Source organism: Acanthaster planci, unplaced genomic scaffold, assembly GCF_054643075.1.
Source record: "Acanthaster planci isolate LZ-2023a unplaced genomic scaffold, COTS_SCS Contig56, whole genome shotgun sequence".
NCBI classification, from domain to species: Eukaryota; Metazoa; Echinodermata; class Asteroidea; order Valvatida; family Acanthasteridae; genus Acanthaster; species Acanthaster planci.
This window is the reverse complement of record NW_028257679.1, coordinates 30,117-50,848: the sequence shown is the minus strand read 5'-3', so window position 1 is coordinate 50,848 and position 20,732 is coordinate 30,117. Positions and strand designations below refer to the sequence as shown.

At 43.0% G+C, this 20,732-nt stretch overlaps 1 protein-coding gene and 1 long non-coding RNA gene across 2 annotated transcripts; both read right to left on the bottom strand.

Moving 5' to 3' along the window:
• Positions 1–1,443: 1,443 nt before the first annotated feature.
• Positions 1,444–3,440, bottom strand: LOC147795362 (uncharacterized). The gene is made up of 2 exons (XR_015423972.1): positions 1,882–3,440; positions 1,444–1,506 (listed from the first exon to the last, which is right to left on the bottom strand). It is a non-coding gene; the product is annotated as an uncharacterized LOC147795362 (long non-coding RNA).
• A 163-nt stretch (positions 3,441–3,603) lies between these two features.
• LOC110989793 (uncharacterized) lies at positions 3,604–4,986 on the bottom strand. The gene has a single exon (XM_087131997.1). The coding sequence runs from the start codon at positions 4,984–4,986 to the stop codon at positions 3,604–3,606; it is 1,383 nt and encodes a 460-aa protein (XP_086988123.1).
• Positions 4,987–20,732: the final 15,746 nt, after the last annotated feature.

The window sequence follows — 20,732 nt, the reverse complement described above, 5'->3', positions numbered from 1 at the left end:
ATTTTAAAAATAGGTGATGACGTCATCGTTAGGGCATCAGTTAAGCAAAATTCTTTCATCAGGGTCTTTGTTGTCTGTAACTTTGAAGTTGATCAAACTTCTCAAACTAACCCAAATGCTGGCTTAAAAACGTGTACAAAGTCAACAGGCTAAATTAAACATTGAAAAATCACTACCAAATCACGTCATCTTGACTTCATTCACTAACAGTAATTCTTGTATCAGGGTCTTTGTTGGGTGTCGCTTTGATAACGATCAAACATCGCAAAAGTTTCAAAATTGTGCCTTGAAAACGTTTATGAATGTCCAAAGACCTGCCAAGTTTAAAGTCAATCGAAAATTTAAAAAAGGGTAGAAGTCCTGCTCAGAACGAAAACCCATGTTAAGGAATGGGATTTGATGTGAAAGAAGAAATAAACGAGAGGTTCTATGTCTGTTTGCAACAGAACATAGGGCTTTTCCGCTTTTCATTGAAAAGGCCATCGCCGTGATTGCATATCTGCAAAGTTTCATCCCTCTGGGACATGTACTTTTGGAGATAAAAGGCTTTAAAGGATACACCCTTAATGTCACGGGACTTGTCCACTGATGACATCATCATCCCATGAGGACAGTTTTCATCTATCACACATCCTCTTCCAGATATCTGCTAACTTTCAACACGCTGGGCCATGTCCTTTGGGAGAAACAGGGCTTTAAAGGATGCACCTTTGTGACTGGTCTCCTGATGACGTCGTCATCATCAGGCAAGGTCAATATACCCCTGAAGCGCTCCCTCTTCAAGAAATCTGACAGATTTGAAGCCGATCGGATATGTACTTCAGGAGATATAGGGCCTTTAAGTGTGCACCTTTAATGTCACATTCGGGTTGCATAATGGAGGACATGCTGTATAAAATTGTATGCTAGTTAAAAATAATCTCCCTGGCTTTGTGGCCACATGCACACATGTAGGCCTATGTTAACCTAAATGCACAACATCAAAGTTAGTCAAAAGTGCTTCTCAAAGTAACAAAAACTTTGCCAGAGCTTTTGATTTTGGAAGAAAATCTACAAACCTATACGTTTCTAATACATTTCAGTATTTCTTGAAGCGCCTTTAAACATCTTGCCATTAAACATTGTGAAGTATGCAAATTTTGGTTGTCAAGACTTCAATAAAAGGAAACAACACCCAAGTGCAATGTACTGAGGTTTTCTTTGTGAATTGATGTCTATGGATTGTCTCTGTTTTCTGTTTAGTATACAACTTCATTTGACTTCCTGATGCAGGGCCAGCACTACTGAAAGACCATCATAGCAATTCTGCACAAAATGACTGGAGTGGGTCCAAAATTGTGTACAATGGCTGCACTGCCCTCCTTAAGATGTTTTCTAATCTCAATTTGGCAGCCAGCCAAACTCCTATCACTGACGAAATGGGAGTCAGGGAATAGCTCCACATGTAGCTCCGGTGTTTTAATATTTGGTCACACTGGATGACAATGTCATTGACATGGAGTAAAACTGCATAGTAAACAAGAAAACACAAGCTATGAATACGTGCACTACAGTATTACTACACAAACATTACACATGTATGAATCTCTAGTCTCAAAATACATTGAGATTCATACTAATAACTAGTCGAACGAGTACTTGTGCATACTGAGCTCACAGAGCCCTAAATATGTCTATTTAACAGGCCTATAAGTGCAGAAAATAGCCACACACATCCCCATGAACACGTGGATCGCTTGGTGTGTTATATGTTGTTATATGTCAACATGTGAGTATATACGTGTGTAAACAAGGTAAACTTGACATGAAAACCGAATGTTATAAAGGCCTCTAAACTACTTGAAACACCTCTTGATAAGGAATAAACTGGAATCAACTTACAGGCAATGCTTCACTAGGCGCTATATACAGTTAGCAAGGAGCGAGAGGAAAATTTGTGCCCTGAAAATGTCGGAAAATGATGCACAAATTCACTGTGAGAAATCCATTGTCTATGGATGAGTGTAAAGCATGGTTCTCAGATTACCGGTCAAAGGAGGGCAAGTGGAAGCAATAACATAACACTACCCGCTTGGCATCGTTAAGATGTCACTGAATGACCTTACAGTTTCTAGTCCTCTTTAGGCAGAAGCAGTACAACCTCTGAAATGGGTCGCTTGAACGGCTTGATAGTACCTCCTGCAGCGGCCACCTTAACCTCGACGATGTGGACTCTACAGTCGTCGCTCATGGTTGCAGTGGTGATGAGTCCTATTGGCCACTCATTCCGCGCCAGTTGTTTGTCCTTCAAGAGAGTGATATCCCCTGCTTTGAGGTTGCGATGACTCTCTTTCCACTTCTTTCAGCTTTCGAGTATAGGGAGGTACTCGCGTCGCCAACAAGACCAGAATGTGCTCGCAAGACTCTGCACTTGTCTCCACTGGCTCTTGAAGAGGTCTTTAGTGTCAAAGTGTCCGGGAGGAGCTGGGGTGCCAACTTTCTGGGTGAGCAGGATTGCTGGTGTCAAGATGTATGGTGACTGAGGATCGATAGAGACTGGAACAAGAGGTCTGGCATTGATGATGGCTGTTACTTTGGCCATGAACATACATAGAACTTCGGGTGTCAGGTTAAGAGGTTTTCTCTGCAGCAGCATGGAGTCGAGAATTCTTCGTGCTACTCCGATCATCCGTTCCCATGCACCTCCCATGTGTGAAGAGTGGGGCGGATTGAATACCCAAGTACAACCTTGTTCAGCGAGGTAGCGCTGGACTCCAATACCCTGCTGCCGTTCTTATCAAGTTTCAGCTCGTTGGAAGCTCGGATGAAGTTTGTTCCGCAGTCCGATCTCAGCTGTTTAGCTGGTCTGCGGATGGTAAAGAACCTATTGAGTGCATTGATGCAGCTCGAAGCGTCCATGGACTCGATGACTTTAATGTGCACCGCTCTAGTACTCATGCAGGTGAACAGGATTGCCCAGCACTTGTTGTTGGCCTGGCCTCCTCTGGTGCGACGCATGACGACCATCCAAGGTCTGGATACGTCTAAACCTACGTACGAGAAAGGCGGCAAGGTGCTAAGTCGCTCGGCCGGTAAATCTGCCATCTGCTGTTCCTCAGTTTTGCCACGGAGCTTCTTACAGGTTACACATTTGTGTAGGACAGAGCTGATGAGTCTCTTACCACCGACGATCCAAAGGCTTGATGCTCTGATGGCTCCTGCGGTGAAGTGGCAGCCTTGGTGTTATACTTGCTCGTGGTAGTGCCGCACTAGTAGTTTGGCTACATGATTGTAGCCAGGCACGATGGTGGGGTTTTTCTCACCTCTGTCCAGCTGGGCATGTCTGAGACGTCCTCCAACTTTAATGATCTCTTCTTGCAGCATTGGGTTAAGCTCTGAGAGTGAACTCCTGCCTGGGACGTCTCCTTTCTTCTTCAAGGCAGTGATCTCGTTAGGGTAAACCTCTCTTTGGACTGAGATGATGATCCTCTCAGCTTGAGCAAGCTCATCTGGGGTGCGAGGTTTACTGCACTGATGCCAGCCGGCACATTTATTGGTCTCGCTTCCCAATTCCTTCTTAAATGAGCGAGCGACATGAATGAAGCATGCAATGCCCCTTAAGAGTTAGTTCCAGGTGGAAAAGTGCTCGAACCGTTGCGGGGTAAGCTGTCTCACCTCTGCTTGGGTGATGAAACTCTTTACTTCTGGTCGGATGTCCGCGTCAGATTTGGGGTCGACCAGTTCGAAATGAATCTGGTTTTCGTGGATCTGGGTGGATTTACACAGGAAAGTCGGTCCCGTGAACCACGATGTGCTGGTGAGCTGAGATGCTGGAAGTGCTCTCGAAGCATGATCAGCAGCGTTGTGTTCCGTAGGAACGTAATGCCACTGATCAGGTTGCGTTGACTGGCGGATGCGCTGAACTCTGTTGTGTACATACACATAGAAACGTTTGGTTTCATTGTATATGTACCTGAGGACAACCTTACTGTCACAATAGAAGTTCACTGCATCTGGTGTGAGATCGATTTCATTCAGGATGAGTTCTGCTATCTCAACAGCCAAAACTGCAGCACACAGCTCAAGTCGTGGTGTGGTGGGTTGAGATCGTGGGGCAAGTTTTGCTTTACCAAGGATGAAGCCCACTTCGATGAGTCCATCGTTGTCGAGGGTCCTGAGGTAGGCAACTGCTGCAATGGCTTTGGTGGATGCATCTGAAAACACACACAACTCGGTGCGTCTCATCTTGGTAAGCGACTTTGAAGTGTAGGTTCGAGGGATGTGAAGGTTCTTCAGCTCTTGCAGTGAGTCCCTCCATGCTTCCCATTCCTTCAGCTTCTCTTCAGGAAGTGGCGTGTCCCAGCTACAAGCTTCAGTAGTCAGTTCTCGCAAAAGAGCTCTGCCTTGTATGGTGATTGAAGCTACTAAGCCGAGAGGATCACAGAGGCTGTTCACCGTTGAAAGGACCCCACGCCATGTGAAGGGCTTATCAGCGGCTGAAACCTTGAATGTGAAAGTATCTGTTGTTGTTGCCCAAAACAGTCCGAGACTCCTTTGAATGTATTCGGCATCACCTCCGAGGCCAAAGTCCTTCATGCTTGTGGCGTGATCGTTGGTGGGAAATGCCTCCATCACGGCACCGCTGTTTGAGGCGATCTTGTGTAAACGTAGATTAGATTCTGCCAGCGATGCTTGAGTCCTCTGTAGCAAGTCAATAGCTTCTGTAGCTGTGGGTAGGGACTTGAGTCCATCGTCAACGTAGAAATGTCTCGTGACGAACTCTCTCGTGTCTTCACCATAGTCGTGTTCACCTTCTCTGGCTGCTCGATGGAGACCGTAGATGGCCACTGCAAGAGATGGACTGTTACCAAAGACACGAACTCTCATTCTGTACTCGACGATGTCCTTGGATGTGTCGTTGTCTCCATACCACAGGAACCTTAAGTAGTTTCTGTGGTCCTCTCGCACAATGAAGCAGTGGAACATCTGCTGGATGTCTGCAGTCATTGCTACTGGTTCTTTCCTGAAATGCAGTAGAACTCCAAGGAGGCTATTGTTTAGGTCTGGGCCGGTGAGCAGGACGTTATTAGGGAGACACTATCGTGTTGAGCGCTTGAGTCAAACATGACCCATATTTGGCCTGGTTTTTGTGGATGGTAGACGCCAAATGTCTGCAGATACCAACACTCTTCTCCAGCCTTGAGTGGGGGTGCTAGCTCGGCATGGTCTTTGTCGAATATCTTCTTCATTAAGGCAATAAACTGCTCCTTCATATCAGGCTTCTTATTGAAGCTCCGACGCAGGGAGGCGAGGCAAGTGAGTGCATGCTCGCGGTTGTTGGGTAGGCTACATCTCCATGTCCTGAATGGGAGAGGTGCCACCCAGCTGTTAGCATCGTCCATGTATACCTCTTTGTCCATGGTCTCAAGGAAATTAAATTGTGTCTTCGATGGAGAGGGCAGGCTTGTTGTCATCACAGCTGGTGTGGAACACATCTTGCCCGGGATCCTTGTGTAGTGCTTTCCCGGCGTGCTTTCTATTGTACGCTTGAGATAAACCGCTCTGCTGCTCCCCGCTGTAGTGTATCTTCTCTTGAAGATGAATATGGTTTGGACATGGAGTGAGGAAGGACGGCCGTGCCTTTTCTAGCAGGTTGGTTTTGAAGCTGTTCTCGCTTGGCTTATGTGCTTTCCCGAGACAAACTTCTCCTATGAGCACCCAGCCCAAATCGAGGCGCTGGGCAAAGGGAGCGTTGTGTGGGCCATTGACTTGTGCACGCACCTTGTGAACTCTCAAGATATCTCTTCCGAGCATAAGAAGGATCAGTGCATTTGGGTCGAGGTGTTGGATGTTGGCTGCCACGGGTTGTAGATGGGGATGGTTTTTGGCTGCTTCCGGTGTGGGTATCTCCTCTCTGTTGTTTGGTATCTCATTAGATTCAATGAGAGGAGGAAGAGGAAGGCTTTTATCTGAAAACCGACTGCTTGCCTCCCTGTCATTTCGGTGACACCTGCAGAGGTTTTAAGAGAGTAAGGTGACGGACTGCTCTCTATGTTGAACAGGTCAAAGAAATCTGCCCTCACTAACGACCTGTTGCTCTGGTCGTCGAGTATGGCGTACATCCTTACTGCTGTTTCCGGCTGCCATTGTGGGAACACTTTCACCAGGCATATTTTGAAACAGGACCGCGCTGTGAGACTGTTACCACATACTTCAGTGCATTGGGAACTGGCAATAGGTGTTGTGGTAGAATCGGCGTTTTTCTCCCCTCTTTGCTGTGATGTAGGAAGGGAGGCCTTTGGCAACCACAGGGCTGGACCAGGGTGCATAGCAGCGTTGTGCTGGTTGCTCTCACATTTGTTGCATTTCACTACTACCTTACAGTCCTTTGCGAGGTGAGACATGGATGCACAACACTTGAAACAGATACCATTCTCTCTGAGGTAAGATCTCCGTTCGTCGATGGGTTTGGCTCTAAAACCTCTGCATTTCTTGAGTGGGTGTGGCTTGTGGTGGATGGGGCAGCTCTTGTCAGGGCTGTCCTCTTTCTTTGCAGTGGTATCCGCACTTGAGTCGCCTACGATGGCAACATCCGTCTTGTGTACAGATATTGGGGTACTTGTGCGGATGTGTCCTATGGTAGGTCTCTCTCCCCTCACCACAGTACTACTGTGGGAGTCAGGGAATAGCTCCACATGTAGCTCCGGTGTTTTAATATTTGGTCACACCGGATGATAATGTCATTGACATGGAGTAAAACTGCGTAGTAAACAAGAAAACACAAGCTATGAATACGCGCACTACAGTATTACTACACAAACACTACACATGAATCTCTAGTCTCAAAATACATTGAGATTCATACTAATAACTAGTCGAACGAGTACATGTGCATACTGAGCTCACAGAGCCCTAAATATGTCTATTTAACAGGCCTATAAGTGCAGAAAATAGCCACACACATCCCCATGAACACGTGGATCGCTTGGTGTGTTATATGTTGTTATATGTCAACATGTGAGTATATACGTGTGTAAACAAGGTAAATTTGACATGAAAACCGAATGTTACAAAGGCCTCTAAACTACTTGAAACACCTCTTCATAAGGAATATAACTGGAATCAACTTACAGGCAACGCTTCACTAGGCGCTATATACAGTTAGCAAGGAGCGAGAGGAAAATTTGTGCCCTGAAAATGTCGGAAAATGATGCACAAATTCACTGTGAGAAATCCACTGTCTATGGATGAGTGTAAAGCATGGTTCTCAGATTACCGGTCAAAGGAGGGCGCTATTAAGAAATACAGTGGAAGCAATGTAAACATAACAATGGCATTAAATAATGGGGAAACACCCTCAAATTTATTGGCCAGTCCACATTGTTCTTTGACATACTCAACAGCTGGTCTGTTCACTCAAAAAGTTTTAAGCAACCAGTTGTTCCCTCAGACGGGTGCATCGATGGCACAGAGGAGGTCTTCTCTGCAAGTGAGGCAATGTTGGAATCACTAGAACAGGAGGATTGCACACTCGTCCTTGACAGTAGACGTAAGACTGGCCTAATGGGACTGCTTTGCTCTATCCAGGTAGTACTCTGTCTTCTTGGTGAAATGCGAGATGGCATCCTCCCCCTCCGATACCTGCATTCATATAAGCTTTCAAAAGATCACATAAAGCTCTTCTTTGGCACTGTGTGTCTTCACAATGGCTGTGTTTATAACCCCACACCGTAACAGTTCTGCAATGCTTTCTGTTGATTGTTGGTCCTTGCAGGAAAAGGTGTTGTACCGACCAATGGCAACTGTTAGGCTCAAGATGGAACAGCAGTTGTCACATTACCATGGCGTAGTGCTTCATCTGTCACTTATCTGCCTCTAACTAATTAGACGTGAATCCTCCTCACAAGATCAACAGCAGAATGTTGAAATGCCCACTCAGGGTGCTTTGTCATGGACTGTAGAGTTTGTTGTGCTGCTGTAGCTTACATTGCTGGTTTTGTGGTATGCAGAGTTTCACAGATTTCCATGTGCAGATTGCAACTCTGCCATGACGCATTCTCAGCATGATACAAGTTCTGTGAGGAGTTCAACTCCACATTTGGCCTGATTTACTCATCTGGTAGTGTTATGACCATTGTTCTAGAAACAGAGCAAAAAGTTCATTCAATAAATCATCAGCTGTCCTCAAAAACATGTATGGCCAACAGTTATCAACAATTCTTTGGAAAAGCTGGCTAACAGACCTCTTCTTCCAAAGTTAGGAGACCACATGTTTGAAGCAGAGGGTATTGAGTCTCACTGCTGGTTGTTCATGAAGAGTATCATCCGTCACTATGCCCTCACAAGGCTGAGAAAAATGTGTAGAGACGAACAGAACTACATATAGGTAAAACAGGTCTAGGCAATAAGTTGCAGAGAACAAGAATATTTTTCAAAATACAAGTACAGGTAATTGATATTCTAAAGAAACAATGCTGTGCTTTTCTCACTTCTTGTGCATCTTTATACTCTTTTACAACATACCAGTGTGAAAACTTTTCCAAAATTCTTTTGGGGTGAAAAGTTTTCAAAGTTCACTTTTTAAAATAGATGTAAAAAAATTGTCAGAGCTTTTCTTGACAAGTGATGGCATTGTTGCTTTGATGTAAATGAGGAATACACAACTCAGTTTAAATGTACATTGTATTTACACACAAATATTGCACCCAAATTCAATTTTGTTAAATTACTTTTTAGAAAAGGCTGTTTGCTGAACAATGTAGTGCCTTTTAGTAATACATAATAAATTGTAAATTAAGAAACTGAGCTTTTTGTTGCACTAAACAATACAAAGCTGAGGTTCATGTCTTGAACGACATCAAAGTTTTGCTTACAAACATGTAAAACCCCACTGCTCACTTAAGATTTCATTTCTATACATGCTAAAATGCTACTCCGGTATTTTCCTGTCTTGTTTTTCTCACTGACATTTTCTATTCCAGTCTGAGCAACTAGTAGTATTAGAAATGGGGAAGCTGGACCAAATTGACCCTCCTATACCTAACAAATAAAAAAGCAAAAATCCAAAAAAAAAAAAAAAAAACAAAAAGGAACATCATCAACCCTGCTGGGTACCTACCTGACCCCCCTTTTCCCTTCAAATCACAAAATACCCCTATATCTAATTGACATTACAAAATAAACCCCCAACTCTCCCACCTTCCTCATGCTGGAACAAGACCATGGGACTTTCTCCACAGCCTCTTATGTCGCAAGTGCCCCTTCCCCAAACCCCATGCACAATCACCACAGTCAACACAATCACCACAGCCAACACAATTACCAATCTTGATTCCAAAAATCAACACAATCACCAGCTGACTTGTTACGGGCCAGCTTGCGTGGATAAAAACTACTATAAATAAATGATATTTTAATAATAAAGTGTATTATAAATAAGTATGACAATGCAAGAAATCAAATGTTTCCAACGATGCCATCAATGTAAACCAATCACTGAATTTAAAAAGATTATAAAAACAAAGAATTATGTAAAATTCTGCAAAGCTTGTAAAGAAAAAATCAACAACTGGCAAAAGTGCGAAAACAGACTAGAATAAATGTCCAGAGTGTCGCCCCGTTTGCCCGCACGGAAAAAACAAAGTAAAGATGCAACGATTGCCACAAAGCTATGTTTTGTATACATAGAAAATACAAGAATAATTGCTGGTGTTGTTTGCATTCAAAGTGAATTATTTTTAATGTGCAATTGCCTTAAACAAATTTTACTTTTGTGAAAAAGATGGTAAACAAGAGATATATTGTGATTATCACGAATTGCTCCATCAAAATTGTAAAGATCCAAATGTCGTATATGGGCCTTTTGATTCAAAGAATCTCATTACAGAAAATCCAAATGGTTGCACATCAAGTATATATTATTTGCACAAAGATGAAAAATATAAACTTATAATTATGATGCCCGAAGCAAAATGTTATGGAATACAACCAATTTATAAATTTGGAACTTTTCAAAACCATCAAATATTAATGGTTATCAAATATGCTATTATTTAAAAAAAAGAAAGAAAAGTGTTAAATCAAATTAATGAACAAGTATATGAATTTATTATGTTGAAAGTGAGAACAAACCAAACTATTCCAAAGCACATTTTTGAAAAATTAAATGAAAGTAAGACAGTAAAGACAAAATACAAGAAGCAGTAAAGCCTATTTTTACAGATAGTAAAAATGGCAGAAAACGTATGCATGTAAAATTGTCTATGAAAACGGATTTGAAGAGTCTCGCTCCTATTTATTATGGCAAAAAACGGATAGATTCTAATGAATTTGACATCGGTAAAGAATGTAAAATTAAGTCGTTTATTATTGTTGATATGGAGAACGAGCAATTGTTAGATTTAAAGTTAAAACGGCTTTTATAGAACCGCATTAACTCGGTTCACTTAAGAAAACATTAAAAATTGCTTTTCCGTACATATTAGTATGGAAAAGTGAGCTTGTCTTAAATAAATTGGCTATATATAAAAAGAAGAATAAAAATGAATAAAATTATAACGCAATATAATCAAGTAGGAAAGATCAAGATGAGTAAAAAATTATTAATACCGTACAAGTTGCGATCGTGGTCGTTTGACAGTCTCAAACAATATGTCAACGATTTTAACGTTGATTTACCACCCAGAAAACGTCGGCATTCCCAAAAAGACTACGTCAAAGCAATTCAAGATGATGTCAAAGATTATAGAAACATCGCGAGGCGCAAATAAGAACACCTCAAGCGGCTCGTTGAAAGACAACATTTACAGATTACGCCCACGGACACAACGGGCGGTATACAAGACATGATTACACACATGCAATCAAGTCTTATTTGGATTATGGCAAATTTGATCGCGTTGACATAACGAAAACAAGATTTAAAAACCATAGCGTCAATTTCGAATTAAAACCAGAGCCAATTATTGCAGACGTAATGTCATTTTTGAACTATTACGGCAAACTGATTCGCAACAAAATTATACCGGCTTGGAAAGAAATCGGTCCGCGTAAAATTAAACTCCAATGGGCTATAGAGGTGAGTTTTTTAAACCTAGAACGCAGACCCGATGACAACCGAGACAAATATTTACAATGGACATTTTCTACGGAAAACCACATTGTAACGACACACGACTCGTTAGACCAAATTATGAATGATCACAGAAACAACCTTATTGAACGTTTTGTCAATAAAGGTTCGGGGTATATCGTTGACAAAATACTTGCATTTTACATCAACATTGCTAGGTACGGCGACATTGGCGGAAGCAGTTATATCAAACATTATCAAACATTAAAAATCAACAATTTATATGATGGTGTCTGAGGGCAGCGCTTGGAAAATATACACCACACGCCTTACAACCACTCAAAAAACCAAATTACATGATACAAGATACATGAAGACAGAACAGCGGTCTTAATTTTAAGGGTATCGATTTTCCCACACCGTTGTCGCAAATATCACGCATCGAAAAACAAAACAACGTTACGATCAACATGTTTGGATACGCCTATCCTGAACCCGAAAAAGAAATTGGTGCTAAAAGAGCTGCTCAAATATTACGCCAAAAACAAGATCAACGAGGCATTTTTTTAATTTTACAGCTTTTAAAGAATGGTGCACCGGCGGGATTAAACAAATTACCTCATGTAGATGTATTATACATCACAAAAGAAAACTGAATCTGGTATGGTTAATGGTCACTAATGTTGGATTAAAGACAAGTCGAAACTTTTAGGCGGGGAAGTTAGCAAACACAAAGAGAAAAAAATATCTGTGCGATCGGTGCAGCACACACTTTTATAAGCAAAATGATCGTTTCAAACATTTCAAAGAATGCCGAGGCGAAGGAAGCCCAGCCTGTTTTGTTGAAATGCCAGGATCGGGGTAAAACAAAGATCACACCAAATTAAAATTTAAAAATTTTAGACATAAACAAAAAACACCGTTTGTGATTTATGCTGATTTTGAATCAATTTTAGAACAAACACAAAGCATGTCTCGTTCACAAAAACACGTCCCTTGCTGTTTTTATTTCGCAGTGATACGATGTGACAATCGTAAAATGGGCGAAAAACTTTATCGAGGACCAAATGCTAGTCAATTATCTGTTGCAAGTCTCATGGAACAAGTTGAAAAAATTAACATTTTTAATAACCCGGAACCGCTTGAACTCACATCTGAAGAAGAAAAAATTATCCAGATGCCGAAAAGTGTGGGATATGTGAACAAATACATTTACCGTCAAGACGAATGTCAGTGTGATGAGCCGAAAATAAGTGAAGGTAAGAATGAATGTCAAGAATGCAGTTACCGTTTGGCAAAAAATCCCAAAGTCAGAGATCACTGTCACGTTACGGGTGTCTTTAGAGGCGCGGCTCACTCTTGGTGCAATTTACAACTTTGAGTCGTGCCCAACGAAATGGCAATTCCCCATATTTCACAACTTGGAAAGTTATGACGCACATCTTGTTATGCGAGGAGTGGCTACGTTTAAAGGCAATGATTACACAGATATAATTTCTTGTATTCCTAAAAATAGCGAAAAAATACGTTTCGTTTAGCCTCAGTCAACTTCGATTTATAGACTCGTATCATTTTATGGCAGCTTCATTGGACAATATCGTCAAAGCGTGTCCCAAAGACAAACATGAGCTCATTGCAAAACTCGAAAACGCAAGTTTGCTTACACAAAAAGGCTTTATCCGTACGAATACATGGATTTATTTGCCAAGTTTAATGAAACGCAACAACAATTAAAAACTTCGCTTATTCACAAGTAATTTAACGCTTTCGCTTGGGTCTGACGTGGTACACAACACGTACGAAGGTCGCCTGTTAAAATAATTAAAATGATTGTTTATTTTACGACAGTGTATGCAAAGCTCGTCCAAAGGATTTGTATTTATTCTTCCCTTGTAGATAACGTTTGGAACTAGCCTACCTCTCGGCAGACTCATTAACTTACCGATTTCTTTACCCAACTTTAATCTGAGATTTATATCTGTAATCATTATCATAACCAAATTTGACTTTTTGTGAACTTTAAAACTCACACCTGGAATGGCATTTAAAATAAAATCGAACCAATCCACGTTGTAAACCTGGGTGGAATGACAACGTTACCATGGCCTCCGCCTTGCAAAAAATCTGCGGGCGTTTCTCTTTTGTGTAAACGGTGCATCACTGGTGCAGTAGAACCAGAAGCCGTAACTAAAAGAGCGCGATCAGCGGCTCTAATGATTCTCATTCTTTCTTCTTGGTTGTCGCCTAAAAATCCTTCTTGAATAAATTCTATAGCCATGTGACGGGGTTCTGTGTATGTTTCCAATTGTCCTTGTGTCAAAAGTATTAAAAAAATTAGCGCGTCATCTTTCTCTTATCCAATGCTTCAATGCTTCAGCTGACATTTTCTCCTAGTCTTATACGTTGCTTTCCTAATGTATTTATTTGATTGTTGAGGTGAATTATTTTTTTGTGCAACTGAGGCGCTGAATTCTACTAAATTTTCTGCTTCATAAGCTCAAATATAATCTCTTATTACGTCATAAAACTAAGCCAAAGTATCTGTCTCTAATTCTGAAAACAGTATTGTGAGTTCGAGCTCTTCTACAACATCCGCGTTGATTGTTGCAGCTGGTGTTGGTGGGACAGCCGCTAGCCCTGGTCTTGTTGCATTGATTGGCCTCTCTGCGGGACATTCTTCGACTTGAGTTCGCCATTCAATTTTAGTGGATTTTGTAACGTTGAAATATCCCTGGTGAAACCTTACTTTTCTGACTTTAATTTTTTTGTTACCTTGCAAATGATCAATTTGATTTTCTAGGTTAAACGTCTGTGGATTTTTCAGTCAAATAAACCAACTAAAAGATCCATGTTCAATCCACCTGGATGCAGCGTTCCAAGTTCAGAGATGACGACCTGCTCCAGTTCCTTAGGCTGTACATCGGATGACACTTTCCGCGTGATGCAGACGCTTAAGTCACCGAGAGCTAGTGTGCAGCGGCGCGCAAAAGTGCTGCGCAAGAGCACTTTGGCGTGCAGTGAGACCGGGGTGCATTCTAGCGCAATACGTACGCCGGTACATGTATTGGCCGTACCCACATACCTTCATTGTTGAACGTGCGGTACGGGCAATATGCACAGCATACCGAGCTTTCTAGTTCAGAAGTGGTTTGCACAGTATGCATACCAAGATGATGGACGGCGGGCAAGTAGATCCATGGAGCTATAATTGGTTGAAACCAATCCATGGTTGTCTCGGAGCGCAGATCATGACGGAATTTGGCATGTGTGAGTGTCGTTAGATGCAAACACAGGCCAGACAGCACACAAGCTCGATAGAACCTTAGCTTGATGGGGAGGATGACCTTTCTTCTCCAAAGGTGGTCTAATTGGCCCACGATGTAATACTGGTGATGCCAATTCTGTGTTGGACATCGGTACTGCATAGACCTGAGGTGGAGATACTGCTTCCGAGGTAGCAGACAGACTCAACAGAATCTGCAACATCAGGGCCAAGGGAAACCGGGGCAAGTGGAGGTCCACCTAGGGGATTGAACCTTGGTCTTAGCTAAAGAGGGTTTAAAGCCAATGTGACTAGCTTCCCATTCCAAAGGTTGCAAGATGTTCCCCCATTCTATCTGGGTCGTCAATAAATAGCGCAGCGTCATCAGCATAAAGGAGGTCAGTAAACCTATGGTAGCCTTCATCGATCCCCAGTGATGCCTCACACGGTGACAGAATGGTGTCCATGGCAGCCCAGAATAGAGGGGGGGCTAACAGACAACCCTGCCGGACTCCTGAGGCAGTTGAGGAGGGGTATAAGTCACTGCCTATCTGACCCTGGCTTTGGTGTCTGAATGCAGAGCTTTGATCAGATTCAAAAGGGTATTTGGAATTCCCTTTGAGGAGAAGATATCCGAGAGCTGGTTTCGATCAACAGAATCAAAGGCAAACTTGACATACAGACATACTTACAGAAATACTGTAAGAATTGGGTCAGATGTGAAGCGGCTAAGAGTGAAACCCAAGTGTTGTGGTCTCCGCAGGGACACAAGTAGTGGACAAATTCTGGCTAGCAGAATAAGCGCAAACACCTTGACAGGAATCGAAAGCAAAGTGATGGAGCAAAAACTACTACAGGCCATCCTTGAACCTTTCCTTCTGTAGAGAGGTAGAATTATACCATCCTTCCAGTCTGCTAGAACCATGCCTGTGGACCACACTTTGGGAAACATCTTGTGAAGAGCTCTGCTTATGGGCTCCTTAGCAGATTTCAAGTACTCGGAGAAGATGCCGTCATCTCCTGCTGCACGGCCCAATTTCAACTTTCGAATAGCAGCCTGTACTTCATACAACAATGGAGGATCACAGTCCAGGTCAGAGGTACAGCTTCAGGAGATGTAAGTTGAAAGCGGTCGTGGGGAAGCAGTCGGGAAGTTTAGTGACTGGCAGAAGTGGTCTTTCCAGCAGGACAGCATTTCTTCCGACGAGTTGTAGAGAGCTCCGTCTGCTTTGGAAACGAAGGAAGGAGCTGAGTGTTGGCCAACTCCACGCAGGTGGTTCAGTGCTTTGAAGGCGGGGGGCAGAGTTTATTCTGTTTCAGGCCACCTTCGGCCTCAGAGACAATGGAGTCATACCATACACTCAAGTCTTGTTTTTGACGACTCCTCTTGGCATGGTTGGAGCTTAGATGGGCAGCTCGTTTCTGCTTAATTATTTCAAGGGTGCTGTCAGTAAGCCAGGGGCAACGCTGGGAACGACACACAGGTACAACCTTCTCAGCAGCACCAAGAACAGTGTCACTGCAGCAGCCTGCGCAGTGAATAATTACTTTGTTTTTATTCTCATGTTAATCATCAACATGTGGATAGGTATTTTTTAACTCTTTAGAATCCTGATTAAGACTTATTATTTCTTGAAGGCAGATTTTGCAAACCTCTCTATTTTAGTAAGTGAAAGAGCCTGACAACCTCCTTCCTTGAGTCACTATGTGTAAGTGGATACACTGGTGCACGCACTGTGAGCTTGAGGTTACATAGCAACCATCTTTTTTGCCATGCTGTCATCAAGACATTTTTCACTTTCGTAACCCACCATGTCAATCCAAGTAATCTTCAGTTTATTCATTCTTGTGGAACCCAAGAAACCCCCATTTCGGTAAGAAGTTTTTTTCCTTATATTTTTATAGTATTTTGGATAAGACAGCTTAAGTTATTTGTTCATATTAACTGAGATTTCTTTGTATCTTTGAGGGGATAACCATTCAGTGATCCCTGACTATACTTGTATGTGACCAACAATGTGCTGATCATGTTATGCCATACTGTTTATGCAGTGGTAGTTTTTAGCTTAATGCTAGCGATTCAGAAGAATTAAAGACAGTTCTGGTTACTCAAGTTTTGAATTATTTAGATACCTTTGGTTTATTTCTTTGATTTGTTGATGCCATGATTCGTGAAACTATAACAGTCATGACAGTTGCAGACTAGTGACTAGACTTCTTTTTATGACTAAGTTTGCCAAGTTAAATTCTAGAATTTTCCATGTATTGCAGTTTCTTTTCTTATTAGTGTTTCTCTCCTTCATTGAATTGCAGATTGTTATCTTAAACTCAGTGAGCAAGTACACATCACCAGAGCAGTGTCAAGTGACCCAGAGTTTGTGTGTGATAGTCCACTAGGTTGTGAATGAATAATCATTTGGGCCTCATGAGTTTGAGACATTTTCTAGAGTCCCGAGAGTTCAAAACTCCTCAAGGCACATGTGTGTCTGAGGCAAAGTGACAGTCAAAGTCTAGTCGTTCATGTCATTCCACAACTGTAATTAAAGCAAGTTTTACGTTATGTCTACGTCAGCATCGCGCAGTGGTCACTCCTCGTCGAGCCATATATCCCATAAGTCGAAGAAGAGTAGATCCAGCCATGTCAAATCTACCACATCTGCCACATAGTCCGTACTCCGTGAGAAACTTGAGAAAACAGAGGCCGCTGTGCAGGTGCAGTTGGCATTTGCAGAGATGGAGAAAGAGCTGAAGCTACTTGAGCTAGAAGAAGCAAAGAAAGTTGAGGTGATGAAAAGAAAGAGGGAACAGAAGCTGGAACAACTACGACTAGAAAAACAACTAGCAGAGACCCGAGCAGTCATGCAGGTGATAGAAGAGTCAGAGGACAACAGTTCCATAGCATCAGAGTCGACAGACATCATTGCCAACAAAAGTGAACACTTGCAGAAATTTCACAACTCACAACAAGGTGAGCACTCCCCTCCTTCTTGTGCATCCGTCCCCCAAGATGAAAGTGCATCAGTGGGCAATGTGTCATCTCACTTGGTTTCGTCAGCTGAGCAGGACAGACGTGACGAACAAGCAAGTGCACTCAAGTTTCATCACCTGAGTGGAGGAGAATGGATGACGATGTCATCAGTGCTTGAGAAATGCATTTCACAACTGGCAGAGTCCAGTAGAAAGCAGCATGATGTGAATCAATGCTTACTTGCATCTAGCCAGCTACCAATGATAGCCGTCCCCCTATTCAGTGGTGCCCCCTACAATACCCCCTGCTGCCGAACTCTTTCAATTCCGTCATAGACAGTCAACCCCTTGACGCAGACACAAGGCTAAAGTACCTAAATCAGTATGCGACTGGCAGGCCAAAGCAGCTGGGGAAGCACTACATGCTCATTGGCACCGAAGAGGCGTACACGCAAACAAGAAATGTGTTGAACAAGAGGTATGGTAACAGTAGTGTAGTCAGCACTGCCTTCACCAGTAAACTGCGACAATGGCCAAAGTTAATGCCCAAAGATGCAGTGGGCTTAAGAGATTTCTCTGATTTTCTCGGGAAAGTCAACGCTGCACGAGCAACCACACCTAGTCTGTGAGTGCTAGACTATGCCAGTGAAAATGCTCACGTGGTCAAGACACTTCCATTTAATCTCGAGACTAAGTGGCGAGACAAGATTGATTTTTGGAGACAGATCCATAGTCAGAGTTCCTACCCCCCATTCACAGAGTTCGTGAAATTTGTGAAGGTTGCTGCAGACGGAGCAAATATTCCAGAGTTGCAGAGCATCAGTCAAGGTTAAGATAAACGTTCTAGTGCAAATAATGCTCCGACAAAGACTAGAGCGTCCAGCAAGAGTGAGGGAACAACTAATGGAATGCAGTTCTCAGGTGATGAAAGTTCATGCTCCTACTGCAAGAAACAACATCTACTGGACGAAACTGAGTGTTTTCTGCGTGAGCCTTTCCTGGAGTGAAAGAATTTCTTCTTCGAGAGACGACTGTGCATGGGCTGTGCAAGCCTTGTCATCATCAAGTGCAAGAATGTAATGACAAGAAGGTTTCTCAAATCTGCAGTGGTGCCGATCTAACCTGTCTCCATCGCAACTCTCCGAAGAGAAAGCCAGAGGAGACTACTTCTAGTCACCCGCAGTCAGCAACAGCAGGTAAAGAACCAGCTGACAAAAGTCACAACTGCACTCCACCCAAGGAAATTGTCACCATCCATGGATTGTCCAACTGCATACAGGTGTGTTCACAGCCTGACCAAGGAGAAGGTGATCAGTCAATGATCATCCTAGTGCTGGTTCGCAGCCAGAGAGACCCATCAAAGGAATTCCTTGAATATGCAATCCTGGATGAACAATCCAACATTTGCTTTGTCTCCAAAGCACTGTGCAAGAAGATGAACCTGCAAGGGCCACAGACGGAGTTGTTGCTAAGTACAATGCAAGAACAAAACGTCCGAATAGCCAGGCTTGAGGTACTTGATGTCAGTACAGAGCACAATGTTCAACTTCCAGTCTGCTTCGAGAGAGGTAGCATTCCTACCAAGGAGTCGCAGATACCAAAGCCTGCAGTTGTGCATCAGTAGCCCCATCTGCAGTGTCTAGCTGACAAACTCATGCCCTATGACTCAACCCTGCAGATCTCTCTTCTCATTGGAAGCAATTGCCCAAGAGTGGTCAAACCCAGAGAAATCATTGCTGGTGGTGAGGACGACCCCTATGGCCAGAGGTCACTTCTTGGCTGGGGAGTAATTGGGAATGTGTGCAAAGATGCACGACAAATGGATGACCAACCTGCGGTATGCAACAAAGTGGTTGCCCCCTTTCCACAAAACAACCGACACTTTGTCTATGGCACAAAGGTCAAAGAAGTGCTAAATCCAAAGAATGTTCTGAAGGTGCTGGCATCAATCATCAACGGAAGCCATACTCAGTACAAGATGAGAGGTCTCTTAACGTTGTGGAAATGGGAATCAAGAAAACTTCTGATGGACACTATTAAATGCTGCTACCACTGAAGTCTGATGCTGAAACTCTGCCCAGTAACCGTCAACTTGCTGTGAAGAGATGGAACCAGCTGTCAGCAAGGTTCAGGAGAAATGGAAAGTTCTGTGAGGACTACAGAGAGTTCATGGAAGATATCATCACAAACTGTGCTGAGTTTCCCTGGATCAACTTGATGTTGAGGAGGGAAGGGTGAACTATATGCCATACACTGGAGTCTATCACCCGAAAACGCCAGACAAGATAAGAGTAGTGTTCGATTGCTCAGCAAAGTATGGTGGTGTCTCAATGAACAACCATCTCCTTCAAGGTCCAGACATGACGAATGTTCTTCTCGTTGTCTTATCCAGATTCAGGAAGGAGAAGGTAGCTTTCATGGTTGATGTAAAAGGTTTGTTCCATCAGTCTTATGTGGTTGAGAAGTTACGTGACCTGCTGCAATTCTTGTGGTGGGAAAATGGTGACCCGGAGAAGCCTGTGGTCGACTACAGAATGAAAGTTCAATTGTTTGGGGCTGCAAGCCTACCAGGCTGCGCCAACTTTGGGCTGAAGAAGGCAGCAAATGATGGAGAAGATGAGTTCAGTACAGAGGCAGCAAACTTCATCTGAAATGACTTTTATGTGGACAATGGGTTGAAGACGCTAACCAATGTGGAGAAAACAGCATCACTGATCATGGCCAGCCAGAATCTGTGTGCAAAAGCCGGGTTGAAGCTGCACAAGGTCATCTCCAACAAACAAGAGCTCTTGGAGAAATTCCCAGCAGAAGAACATACCAGTGGTACCAGGGAGCTAGATCTGAAAGTTGACGCATTACCTTTGGAAAGAGCCCTGGGTGTTACTTGGTGTGTTGAAAGTGATAACTTCCAGTTCCATATAGAGCTGAAGAATTGACCGTTCACAAGCCACGGCATACTTTCAACTGTGAGCTCAATCTACAACCCGAATGGCAACATAGCTCCAGTAACCCTCAGCTGGACGAGAAACTTGCAGCAGATGTTCCGCAACAAGCTAGACTGGAACAGTCCTATACCAGAGATGCCGAGACCACAGTATGAGAAATGGCGTCTAGAAGTTCTTGGCTTAGAGAAGATCCAGATCCAAAGATGCTATAAGCCCAAGGATTTTGGAGTTGTGTCAGCAGTAGAACTGCATCACTTTTCTGATGAAAGCCAAGAGGGCTACAGTCAATGTTCCTATCTGCAACTGGTAAATGAGAACAACAAGGCACACTCCTTTGTTATGGGAAAAGTGAGAGTTGCTCCTCTGAAGCTCACCACTATACCCCAGCTGGAACTTGCAGCAGCAACAGTCTCAGCAACTGTGAGCGAATTCCTTTGACGAGAGCTACGAGATGCTAAATGAGTACTACTGGACAGGTAGCAAGATTGTTCTAGGCTACATCAACAAT